The 13,641-nt window shown below is 40.3% G+C and overlaps 1 protein-coding gene across 3 annotated transcripts in view; it reads left to right on the plus strand.

Annotated features, from left to right (window-relative positions):
• The window catches only part of NRXN3 (neurexin 3), a 1,487,454-nt gene that overhangs the window by 107,088 nt on the left and 1,366,725 nt on the right, over positions 1–13,641 (plus strand). Inside the window, exon 5 of one of the 3 annotated variants that reach the window (XM_036314362.1) lies at positions 7,339–7,363. The exons of the other annotated variants lie outside the window; for them this stretch is intronic. Within the exon in view, the coding sequence (XP_036170255.1) occupies positions 7,339–7,363 (25 nt within the window). The remainder of the gene's footprint in view (positions 1–7,338; positions 7,364–13,641) is intronic. 3 annotated transcript variants of the gene reach the window in all.

A 13,641-nucleotide genomic window follows, 5' to 3' on the forward strand; every position in this document is an offset into this window, starting at 1 on the left:
GGTGAGAATGTAAGATGGAAAACATGGGTTCCAATCCTGGCTCTACTCTTACTGGCTGGTGGAACCTGGAGCCACTCACTTTTATTTTTATTTTCTTTTTTTTTTTTTTGCCTAAGTGGGAGAAAAGTGACTTGTGTGTTTTGTGGAGTGTTGTGGTGATGGTGGTAATGATGATAGTAGCTAAGATAACGCTTACCGAGTGCTTACCATGCATTAAGCTCTCTTCTAAACTAAACTTAATACATGCATTATCTTATTTAATCTCCATAGAGGTTTATGGTAATTCATTAGATCCATTTTTCTGGTGAGAAAACTGAGGCATTGAAAGGTCACACTGCTACAAAGTGGTGGAACTAGGATTCTAACTCATGACTTCTACTTCCAAAGCATTCACTGTCCCTCTATTGCTGATAAGGTCAAAATGAAAGACCTTAGCCCTGGCTGTTATCCTGAGGGACCACCACTGTGGGGTTTCTTTGCAATTCTCCTCAGCCTGTATTGCTTGTCTAAAGATGAAGGAATTGGTTTCCATAATTCATTTTGGGTTATAGATTCCTGTGGGAAGCAGCTCTTCTCCTTAGATGGCTGGGTTCATTGCTAAGAACTCTTGAGTAACTGCACATCTGGCTGGGAGCTGCCCAGCTATGCTGCTTGAATGATCATCCACATTTGATCCTGTCTCTTGGGATAAATCTCAAGCTTTGTTGAGGGTCAGATTCTCCTGCCTTTACAGAGCATTCTGTCCAAAGCTCATGGTTGCTTGGAAGGGCCTTGTTTCATGCATTATTTAGAAGGGTGGATGAGTTCTGGGCCAGTGCCCAGACCCTAGAAGAAATCATCTGGTAGAGCCAAGAAAACTCAGGCAGAGTCCTTAAAGGAATTTAGCATGTTCTCCATTACTTGAGCACCATCTAGAAATTCTTAATCATTTTTGTACAGGAGGTTCCACATTTTCACTTTGTGTCGAGTCCCATAAATTTGTAGCCAGTCTGCATTTGGAGTTGAGAACCCCTGGACTAGAGTAACAATCCACTTAAAAGGAAGTTCGACAGGCATCAGTGATGGTCCTCTTAGGGACGACATGTCAATCAAGCATAGCACTAGTACCCAGGAGGCTTGGCCATGCTGTCGTCATGTTGTACCCTATGGTTCTTTTTTTCTTTTCATGGGACTTTGAAAACCTGTTTCTAAGAGAGTCATTAACCTTGCTATCCAGTAGTGGTTGGGAAGTGCATGCTTAGACTAATAAATACAGTGCCAAGAGGCTCTGCATGAGCCTATTTCTGGGAGACCTTTCCTGCGATAGAAGTTTTGGCAGGTGGACTCACTGCAGTTGCTGTGAACCCTCTGCTTTTTCCAGAATCTTGTTCCATCGTCATTTTCCCCTGGTCTTTCTTGAATTTTTAATTCTCCTTCCCTTCTGGCACTTTCCCCTCTCCTAAAAATAACTTTCCCCAAAGTACTACAACTCACCAAGAAGCATTTGGGAAGAGGAGCTGCCACTCACTGGCTCCACGAATGACCTCACAACCATTTCTTCACTCTTTGTAGCATAGCTTCTGCCACCCCAGCTTCCTGAAAGGACTTTCTGCAAGGCTGTTGATTCTCTCCCTTTTTCTAAAATTTATTTATCCTGAACTTCTCTGGTGGACTTAGCTGTGTTAAAAAAAAAGATGCCTCTACTTTGTTACCAATGCAAGTTCATGGGCCCCACCCAGACTACCGCATCAAAACCTCTAGGGAAGGGGGTCTAACATTTGCCCTAAAAATCCCTTCCAGTGATTTCTATGCATGCTAATGTTCAAAACTAATGCTTTATAGATGTTTACTGAAGAAATTGCATCCCAGTTCTTGTAAGACTTATTGTGGCACCTTTAGATTCTAATTTCAGATGTTCCCTTTGTGTCTAAATTACACAGTGCTCTAAGGTAGTTGAGATGAATGATTAAGAATATGGGCCCTGGAGCCACTCTACCTAAATTGGAATTCCAGCTCTGTCACTTACTATCTGTGTGATCTTGGGTGTCTCAGTGTCTTCACCTCTGCAATGAAATTATAATAGCACCTACTTCATAGGGTTGTGGAGAAACTTAGGTGTAATGCATGTAAGGCACTTAGAACTGTGCCTGCATATGGTGAGGGCTCAACAAAAGTTAGCTTTTAGGCTATGGATATATGACTGTTTAAATTTATATTTAAATTTTATTTCCTCCCAAAGCAAAGCTTAAAATGATCAACAGAGGAAATCCAAACCCGATGAATTAACATCTTTCGTAGCTTTCCATGTGGTTAATTACTCTTGGTGTTGGGACTGGGAAAGTTGTCCTATGCCCCTAGTTTAAATAGTCCTCGGCCATTCTTTTCCCTTTTCAGGTGCCACAGCCCACCTGAGGTACATGTCATGCTCCCATTTGTGATAGATAATGATTTCCCACACCAGGGGTTCTCCACTAGTACTCATCAGCCATCCAGGATTCACTGATTTATTGTCATCCATGAATTGACTCCTAGTCTGGTAGTATTGAGTTAGTTTTAGTATAGCTGACAAGAAAGCCTTCAAATGTTAGAGAAGGAATAAGACTGTTAAAGTTGTAAAGAACTGGTTTGCAAGCCTTTGGACATTAGAATCACTTGGGTATTAAACATTAGAATCACTTGAGTATTAAAAAAACCAAACCAATAGTGCCCAGCTCCTACCCCAGATCAATTAACTAGTAATCTCTGGGCATGAGGCCTGGCATTAGTGTATTTCAAAAACTCCCTAGGTGAACCTAACATGCTACCAGGGTTGGAAATTATTGATGTAGAGTAAGACATAGACAAGCATCAGGAGGTTGGGACTGAGACTAGTCCCCTAGGAAAAGGAATAAACCCTCATGTTGGTTGACCTCCACAACTTACTTAGATAAAGTGGCTCAAATATATTGAAAGAGGATAGCCTACAAGGGGCCAAGAGGGAGATGGGGATGGACTGGATGATTTAATGGGTCATCTCTCCTGTAGTTAATTTCTCTAGATCTCTTGTGCTATATTGATTTTGTAAATCACTGTTGTCACATCTGTCCCTTCTGCCTCTGGGAACTTGTAGGACTTAAAAATTGAATTGACTTTGTGTGTGTGTGTGTGTGTGGGGGGGGGGGTGGTGGTGGTGGTGGTGGTGGTGGATTAATCAATATCAAGATTTATTGACTTGGGACATTTATATTAGCTGTCTTGAAGTCAGGATTAATTTGAACCTTTTCAATATTTGAGTAAGTGGCCTAGTTTGTATGATCTCCAAAGTATTTTGCAAATTTTATCCTTTATGGATTTGTTACAGCTCTCACCTCCACTTCCTGAGATTACTCCTCTTGTTTGTGAAGCTGTTAGGATGTATGTTATAATAGCAAGTAAGTCAAGATACCTTTAGGTGGCCACGTCACTTTTGGAGGAAGAAACTCTAGTTTCTGCTTGCACATTACTTCTTTTTAGATTTCTCCCTTGAAATAGTTTTTATTTTTCCACTCGGGGGTTAAATGTTCAGCTAGCTTCTTTATAGCAACAGGAATTAGAGATAACACATATTATAAAAATTCTGTTCATTGTGGAAAATGGTGCCTATTGCATTTAAAAAGTCAACAACTACTTTGTTTAATTAAATAATTAATGCCTCTCCTTTTACCAAGAAGGATTTACTCTATCTTTTTCAAAGGGCATGCATGAGAGCACTTCAAACACAACCTGTTCTTAACACTGATGTGTTTCATATCTTTATGCATGAGCAGGGCTTACTGTTAAGAAGGAAAGCATTTTGAATAGTCTAGTTCAGCCACTTACCCTATCTCTCTTGGTGCTCTTGAGAAAAAAAAAATGAATGTAAAAAGTATGGCCTTGTTTTGCGAGGTGTAAGGTGGATCAAGCTTGTGATTCTCCCTGGGACCTGTACATGTGACTTTGGACTTGGTAAACAGTTTACAAAATGCTCTAGAATGATGAAAATATGCTATATTCCCTGGGGGACTGTTGAGGGAGGCTTTCTAGTTGTTTCTCTAAGGGACAGAATTTAGTGAAATATGGGCTATGGAGAACGAGGTTGCTCAGGTACAGTTTGAGGCCATAGCTATGGAGTGAGAAAGGATAGACTGATTATACTGACTTTGACTAAAGGGGTCTTGTTTGTTGGTTAAAGAAGTAAGAATCCCTTGTCAAATCTTCCACACCTTTTGTCTTCCTCTTTGCTTTTCACCCACTCCAGTGGTTGTCTTTGAGTCAGTGAAGTTATTCCTGCAGCTAGCTACCAGCTGCCTACCTGCTGCCCTGCCTCCAACCTGGCCAAGGTTTGTTGCTTTGTTTTAATTGCTTATCACCATGACTTCTTGGCAGGGTCATGCAGGGCATGAGCATCCACTCTGCCTGACCCACCACAAAGCACTTCTCTAACCTCTGTTGATAAGCGCTTGCCAAGACTAACTCTTAAGTACTTGGCAGATGTTAGCTATGCCTCATCTATTTCTTTTTAAAGATGGGCTAAGCAAGGGCAAGAAGAGTGAATGATAATGATTGCGAAGAAGATAACTGTTTATTGGGAATGTATTGTGTGCCAAGTCGTAGATTATATCAGGCACAGCTGCTGTTTCATTAAATCTTCATAAGCATGACACAAGTAGGTATTATTGTTCATATTTTACTTATGATAAAACTTATGAGGCACATATGGGTTGATTAAATTACTCCAAAGCTAGTCAGTGTCTGATCCTAATCTTGAACTCAGCTTTGACTTCACAGCCCACTGTGACGTTCTGCCCAGATCCTGACTATTCAGCCCCAGGCTATGTGTTCTCTACCTGGCTGGACTATCTGTTGTGCATTCAACACTTTGAGTTTAAGGAGCCTTGTTCCTCCATTCATTCACTATGAGCTTATCTTCTCAAGGCTGTTGATGAAAGGAATGAATATATAAAATCTTTAGGTTTTTCTTCTCTTGTGTTGTCCTAAGCTCCTCTCAGCATTTCCTAGAAGACAGGAACAGGCTCCTGATTTTTTAGAACCTCCTTCCTCAAATTCTTGCCAAGTTTCCCTCTGTGGAGCCCTGATGTAGCTCACTCAAGGCAGTGCTATAAGGAGTCTCTTCTTTATTATTTTCATACTCCTTCCATAGCCCCTAGGAAGTAGATCATGTATAACTGTTCCTGTCCCATGGATAAGGAGACTGAGATGTAAAGGACCGTGTTGACTTCATTGAAGAGACAGTTCAGTAGAACCTGGATATTATAACTCACAGCCTCCTGGCTTATCCCCATGTTTTACTGCCAGACAGTCACCTTCTTTAGCCATACGCATTTACTTGAGTGGTTAAGATAGGATTTTGTGTCTTTTATAATTTGTTTTAGGGGGAATCAAAGAGAGCTTAACTAACATCTAGCAGTGTCTCTGGGAAAAGAGATGCTTCTAGCTCATATTAAGAGGGAGAAATATGGCTTTTGGGTAGGGCTGAGGGATAAAGTGGGAGAAAACTTAGGTGGAGTGATGTCAGTCATTTTACTCTATGCATAGCTGGGACTTCAAGAAAATCGAGACCCCCTAGGATTTGGATGCCAAAGACAACATGACAGAGAAGTGGCCTCAAAAATAGAGTGTGCCACCCTGGCCCCAGGTGACTCAGATTGTTGGGCATTTTCCTGTGCACTGTAGGGTTGCTGTTTGATTCTTGTCAGGGCACATGCCTGGGAAGCAGGCTGTATCTCTAGTAGGGGGTGTGCAGGAGGCAGACTATTGATGTTTCTCTCCCTCTCCTTTCCTTTTTCTCTCTCTAAAAATTAATAAATTATTCTTAAAAATGGTGTGCCTATTTAAGGGTTCATAAGTGCTAAAACTTTATGATGAAAAGGAAAAATTTAAGTTTAACATTTTTAAAATGTGGATTGATACTTGCATCCTCAAATGATTTGATGTCAGATAACTACATGTATCTACAGTATTCACATATCCTGAAGGAAGGGGCAATTTGACATTGGTACCTTTATGTGTTCATTTGTCCTTAGTGAATTGGGATGTATCACGTTTTAGTTGTGTCTGGTAATGTGGATTTATGGATTCTATGATCTAATTTTTATGAATCCAACCTTCACAAAATAGACCAGTGGCTTATACAGACTCCTTTAAGGAGACCTTGGATTGAAAATAATACCAATATTATAAATGAGCTATAATAAAATGGCAGAGTTGTCACCTCTACTCCTAATTTGAGCTCTTTGTCAGCCATGTTAGGATATAAGAACAATAAAGGTATAATCAGGACTGACACAAAATCAGCCACCAAAAAAATCATCAAAACCATTTGAAATATAGATTTGTTTCCATCATTGTTAATTACAAACCTTTCCTTAAGTCCCAATGTGCCTTGAAATGTTGTGTAGTAATACAGTGAAACCATAATGTTTAGCAAGAAATTTAAAAATATTTCTATTTTATCTGTATCTCATTCTTTTCAAATTTTATATTTTGATATGTTTTATAATACATATAATGTTACAGTAGGTCTTGTACATGATTTATCAATTTTATATGTCTATATACACATTATATTTACATACATCCTATATAAGAAAAGCCTAATATGCAAATTGACCAAATGGCAGAATATCTGGTGGAATGACCGGTTGTTATGATGCACACTGACCACCAGGGGGTGGACGTTCAATGCAGGAGCTTCCCCCAGCCTGTAGGCCCCAGGCCATCCAAGGCAGGTGCCATCAGGGCCCCCCCTGATTGCCTCACCAGTCGCCCCACAGAGGGAGGTGACTGGTGGCGGCAGCAGGGGGCAGGGCCAGCAAGCGGGTGGTACCAGGCCAGCCAAGGCAAGTGGCAGTGGGGGGCCCCAATTGCCCTGCCGGTTGCCCCACAGATTGGCCCTAATCGCTGGCCAGGCCTAGGGACCCTACTCGTGCACAACTTTTGTGCACTGGGCCTCTAGTATGTATATATTGTGCATGCTCAGATAATTTTAACTGATATAGTTATGTAACATGACTCCAAGATCTACTGGCTTAATAAAATAAAGTTTATTTCTTGCATATATCTAGACCTGGGTAGATTAGCCAAGTACAGCAAGACTCTGCTTCATGCAGACATTCAGAGACCCTGGCTTCTTTAAAAAAAAAATAAAAAAATTTTAATTAATTTCAGAGAGGGAGAGAGAGAGAAACATCAATGATGAGAGAGAATAATTGATTGGCTGCCTCCTGCATGCCCTCCACTGGGGATCAAGCCCGAAACCCCAGGCATGTGCCCTGACTGGGAATCAAACCATGACCTCCTAATTCATAGGTTGATGCTCAACCACTGAGCCACACTGGCCAGGCGGTCCTGGCTTCTTTCATCTGCTGTCTCTATCTTGCATCCAGCTGGCAAATGAAAGAAGATAATATGGAAGATTAGGTTTTTACAGGCCAGGTTTAGAAGTGGAAACATCACTTCCACCATATTCCCTTGGCTAGAACAACTCAGTCATAAGCTGCTGCCAACTGCAGGGAAGCTAGGAAGTGTCTAGATATGAATCCGGTAGGTAAAGGGAAACCGCTTGGAGAACAGTAGATCTACTAGCAATAGAACTGTGATAATCTTGATTTTAAAAGTGTGGAGACTACTTTGCTTTTAGAACATTGTGGTTAGAATTTGATGTATTAGAGTTTATTTGTCAATCCCACAGATGTCTATGGAGTAGTGTCTGTTGGGCGCCAGGCACTGTTTTGGGCTCTGGGAACATAGCAGTGAACAAAACTTCCTTCTTCTCAGAAGCTTACACTGAGAGGATGTCCTAAACCAGAGAGGCTCAAGTGCGTGTCAGAGCAGTGCAGGATGGAGAAAGGAGGAAGGAGTAAGAGGTGATGTTCGAGCAAATTATTTTTATTTTTTCCAGTGGTTTAGAACCATGGACTCAAACAGATCTGGCTTTATATTCTGGTCTCGATAGTCACCTGCTTGCCATGTGTTCTTTAGCAAGTTACATAACCTGTCAAGCTTCAGTTTCTTGCTCTATTACGGGGGTAATGATAATGACTAGCATGTAAGGGTGTTCTGATCAGTAAGTAAGAGAATAAACACAAAGCATTTTGTACAGTACCCTAACACAGAGTAAGCTCTTAATAAATTGTGGCTGTGTTAGTATAACCAATAAAAAAATAATAACAATTATTAGGAAGGATAATGCTGTTGCCCATGCAGGTTGCCTGAGCTAATGATTTGCCAGAACAAGTTAGGTCTGAGAAAACTTTCTCCTTTTGTCACCCAGCTGCTTCTCAGGTCATTGTTGTGTTTAGTAATATGTAATGTTTTTAATTAAAGTGCATATTTAACAACAATTATGTATTTAAAATCATTTCCCACCTGTTGTTGAAAATATTGAAACTATGACAAAGCATTAGAAAACTGGTAATTACCCACAATCCTACTATTTATACACACCACTTTTATCATGTTGGTGTATTTCCTTCCTGTCTTTTTCCTACGTGGGCTCAAGTAGGAAGCAACACAAAGCGAGATCCTCAACTTGGCACCAGTGATTCAGGATCAAAAATCAAAGCTGTCCCTGCCCTGCCACAGTCCTTCAGGGAAGAGGTTCTTTGCAGCAGCAGGGATAGCTCTTCACCCCAGTGGGCTCCTTGCCACTGTGATTATCATTCCTGATGCTCTCTGACTGTACAATTTCATCTCCTTTATTTGAAGTGTGCTGGATACTTCTGTTCTCTGAATACTAACCGGCATTTTTCTTTATATTGCTTCTCTGTACTTCTGGGCAGTTGGTGGAACCAGCTGTACTTATAAAAATATGCATATCTCAAAAGCCAGACATAGTTTCATGACCTTTTCTTGCTTAATCCATGGTAGTCTAAGATTTACCTTGGCTCTCAGAAGTTACCAATCTCCATGGATTAAATAAAACCAATCAATAAATCAATCCCTCTCCATCCCTTGAAGAATGACGCGACCTAGTACTTAAGATATTCTAATGATACTGAATGTATGCTTACAATTCTCAGTCCACAATCTATAATTTATCTCGGCATCAACGACTCTGTACTGACCCTTGTGTGCAGTCCTTTCCTATACATGCCATTGTCTCTTAAGAGAAACAGACCAGAGGATAGAGGAGTTGGTTCAATTGAAATAAAACCTGCCCTTAGGGAAGGGTTTCTTCCTTTCTTCCTTCCTTCCTTCCTTCCTTCCTTCCTTCCTTCCTTCCTTCCTTCCTTCCTTCCTTCCTTCCTTCCTTCCTTCCTTCCTTCCTCCCTCCCTCCCTCCCTTCCTCCCTTCCTCCCTTCCTCCCTCCCTCCCTCCCTCCCTCCCTCCCTCCCTCCCTCCCTCCCTCCCTCCCTTCCTTCCTTCCTTCCTTTTTCCAAGAAAGGAATAAGCTGGCAAATGTGCATTTGGAACTCCTTGACATTTTTCTGACTCTGGTCCTGATTTCATTTGGATTTTCCCTGTCTGAGCCCACATTTACTTTTGCCTTTCAAAGGCTTTCTTCCCAGGTCTAGATAATGCACATTGCCAATATAAACAAAGCTGTGAGAAAAGATGGGTACTTGTTTTAACACTAAAGAAAAATATTTCCCTTTTCCTACCACTAGGTAGGCTTTCAACAAAAGTCTGGGGAATGACTTTAAAAGGTCTTGTGAGTAAGTACTTATTGCTTACAAACAACTGATATGCTAATTACAGGCTTCTCCTGTCTATTTATTGAAGCTGGTACTTTAAACATTTTACTAGTGCTTTGGCAGTATTAGCTATGGGAAAGTAAGAGAATGACCATTTAAGACACCATTATTTAGTCTTTTTACTAAATTAGGTTGGCCTTCCTTATCCGATTAAGGATGCTTGAGGATTTTATAATTGGACAGGTGAAGTGAAACATGTTTTACACAGGGAAAAATTCAAGAGCACTTGGGGAACAATGTAGAAAATAACACCGTTACCAGAGTGCAGAGAGTGGGAATCCTGTGAGCCCAGCCCCAGTTTTCCACCAGAGGTGTCTGGAGTTAAACGCCGATGCTCTGGTGGGACTTTGTTTCTATGCCATTCACACGCTTCCTCAAATAGGAAGAAAAAATTGGAGATGTAAAAATGCCATGGGTGTGGCCATCAGCTATGGATTTAGACAATATTAATCCCTTACGAGTTCACAAGCCCCTAAGAATAGATTTCTGAGGTTTGAGGGAGTCCTAAGAAAGACTTGTGATGTAACTTGTTGAGGTTACATCTCAACATCTAGACCTCATAGCTGAGCTATAAATTGGGGCAGGGTGAGAGTGAACACAATTTGTCCATGTTCTACAAATAACTCCTTACTTGCTGATCACCCAGGTTGACTCGACACTACAGGTGAAAAGAAATACTCACTGAACTGGGAGTTGGAAGATTCAGGCTCCAGCTTGTTTCCACAGGTTCTGAATCCCTCCGTTAATCAGTTCATCTTCTGTGCATCTAAATTTACCCAGCTGTGAAATATAATCAATGAAGTTCACTCTTCATATCCCTACTTTAGAGATGAGGAAACTGAAGCTCAGGGAGGTTAAATCATGTATCAGACATCACATAGCCGTTAAATAGCAGAACAACCAGATGCAACAGTGCTTTGTTGATAAAGGTTTATGCAATGGAAAATGCTACTGTTATATGTGTAAAGCAGTCTTTAGAATCTGCACTAGGCTAGACTTCTTTATACATGGCCTCACCTGCTTTTGGAGATTTGTTTCCTGTTTCCCAGTGGCTGTTCCTATCTTTTTAGTTTTCCTCATCCCCTTTTAGCTTCCTTCATCCCACTTTCTTACCTGGCCTCTCTTGGATTTGCTGCTTTGGGCAGTTTTTCTTTTCTGATGCTTTCATTTGGTTAGTGTATTAACACCATTGTGGGCCATTTGCATTTTAACAGGTATATATTGGCAATGCTTTGATTCAGAATCCAACACAGAGTTGTGTGCGTCGGGGAAGCCAAGAATTTTTTTGGCTCTGGTCAATGTATATAAACTGGCATAGCTTCTGTTAGAGAAGATGGTCTCCCATTGCTGTAGGGTTTAGTTAGATGTAATTGATGATGTTATAGGACAAGTTCAAAGAAAAAAGATGTGAAAGCCAAATCCAAAGACACGGTTAAAAGGATGAGGCTCAATACTTCCAATTAGCAAATGTTAAGCACTAATTGGAAAGGGGTTCTATACTCATTATCCTAGTTAAAAAAAAAAAGTTCACCCTGTGAATCTGCTCATGTTAAATATATCACTGAAAAAAGCAAATTAGGGTATTAGAGGTCATCTTTTCTACCCTCACTGCTCATTTGTCACCAATTCAGCCCATGCTACTTTCTGATCTGTTGTAGCTACTCATACCTCTCCATCCACAATGCCAATGCTGAGATCATGCCATAATCTTAACCATTTCTCCTGGTCTTCTGAAGAATTTCCTTATCTCTATTCCCTCCTGGCTCTAATCATTTCCTCATAGTGATCTGAACTCTAAACTGAGTTTTCTTGTGTCAACTATCGACACCCACCCAACATAGCCCATTCCAGCCACACAGAACTTTCTGATTTATTAGTACACTTTTTTGTGTGTGTACTGCACATAATGTTCTTCCTTTACTTCCTCTCTTTTGTAGCCACTTCCTCATCCTTCCAGATGCCACACAAATGTTACCTGTTGGAATTATTTTCCTGAAATAACTACAATACAATAATTACATTGTATTATAATTGTTTGCTTTACTTATCTTTATTCACCTCTAGTTTTCCCTAGTACTTATGCTAATTCTAATAAAAAACAGTGTGTAGTGAGTAAATGAATAAATGAGTAAATGAATGAGTTTATGAACAAATCTTGACTTTACACCATTCTCATACTTTGAGCAATGTCAATTGCCGTACTAAATTCAAAGTCTATAACCTACATACAAGAAGAGGAAAGTAATGGTAAGAGAGAATCACTCGTCTACTATAATTATCTATAGATGTCTAAGATTGGACTTAACTGTAAACTTTGGAAATAGTGCTTACAAGCTCAAAGATAAAGGTCTTGATGGATGGAGCTCTTTTTACATTGTGTTGTAAAGAATGGAAAGAGCACCAGTTGATAAAAAATTAATCCAGAAAATTACAGAGTACCCACTTTTGACACCAGTATGAAAAAATAGATTACCCTGATTGTCAAAGAGTTTAACTCCATCTGGGAAGCAGAATTACAAAAATGACTAACCCTTTCAGAGTGCTTATGATTCAGGTATAGGCTATAATTATGTTAACATATTTGATCCTCAATGAAACCATGGAAGATAGGCACTAGCATTATGCCCCATTTTACAGAAAATAGATGCAGAGTGATTGATTAGTCTAATGTCATGGGAAGTGATAACTAGGACTTCTGGCTTCAGTGTCTGTCTCTTAATCAGCACTGTGACATACACACAGCGACATAGTTATACCTTACAGAGTTGCGCAATAATACGAGAAAGTGTGGCATAGAGGAAAGCCTAATTTCTATGGAACCCATCCTGGATTTGATTTCTGGCTTTATCACTTGTAGGATATTGGTGCTGTGCATGTTATTAGAGTTGAGTTCTGTGAGGTCATATAAAAATTAAGGATATAAGGTATGTTGAAAACATTGTGAACAGCTACTTACACAAAGTAGGTATTCAAATAGTACTTTGAACTGTTTCCCCTCAATGAACAGTTCTGTTCCTCATTCCCTTGAATAAAATTGGGTAAAATAAGAGTGTTATAAAAAATAAATGGCAGTGTATCATAATGCAGAATACATTAGAAGAGGTCAGTTGGAATGATTAGAGCAGGAAGTTTAGGTAGAATAATGAATTAATTCTGGGTTAATGCACCAAAGGTTCCATCAAATATTCATGATGTCACCATGGCTCTGGACTTCCTTCAAAGGAAGTGTCTAAACTGGCATACAGTCTCAAGACTCAGAAACTCTGAACTTTACCATTCAAAGTACCCCGGGTATATTTAACATCAGAGGTCAGGGGTGCCAAGTCCAAAGGAAAAGGGAGCCTTCCATAGTGGAGACATGTGTTTGTCTGAGGTCAGTAGGTTGGGAGCTGACATGGGGAGGGTGCAGCAACCTCAGGCACTTAGCCGTGAAGTAGGTGTCACATACACTACAGCAGCAGCCCACAGGAATGGTCTTTTGTTTGGTCCTTAATGTCCTCTTTTTGCTCTGATAAATATATATTCCACTTGTGTGGAGATAGCTTAATGCCAAACAGCTTGTTTAAAATATATAAACATTCACCGGAAATCCATAAACCAGGGACAAAGCCATATGGTTGTGTATCTTTTCTGCAATGCCTGCAAATCACAGCTGATTATGGAGATAGCACATGTACTGTGTATCTTCTGGATGGAACAGAGATAAAAAAAGTGCCCATTCTTCCCTCCATGGGGTGATTTAATGGCAAAGGAAGGATGTGTGGAGGTTGGAGTGGAAGGAGGAAACAGTGGTGTGATGGAAATGAGAGGAGAAAGAGGGTAACAGGTGCTATCTGCACAAGACATGGAGCCTTACCAAATTCCTGGAAGAACCATTGACATGGGATTGAGAAGGAAAATGGGAGAACTCATCACCCACCTTTTTATATTATCACTGTGTGAGGAAAAG

This window comes from Myotis myotis, unplaced genomic scaffold (assembly GCF_014108235.1).
Source record: "Myotis myotis isolate mMyoMyo1 unplaced genomic scaffold, mMyoMyo1.p scaffold_m19_p_1, whole genome shotgun sequence".
Lineage (NCBI taxonomy): Eukaryota > Metazoa > Chordata > Mammalia > Chiroptera > Vespertilionidae > Myotis > Myotis myotis.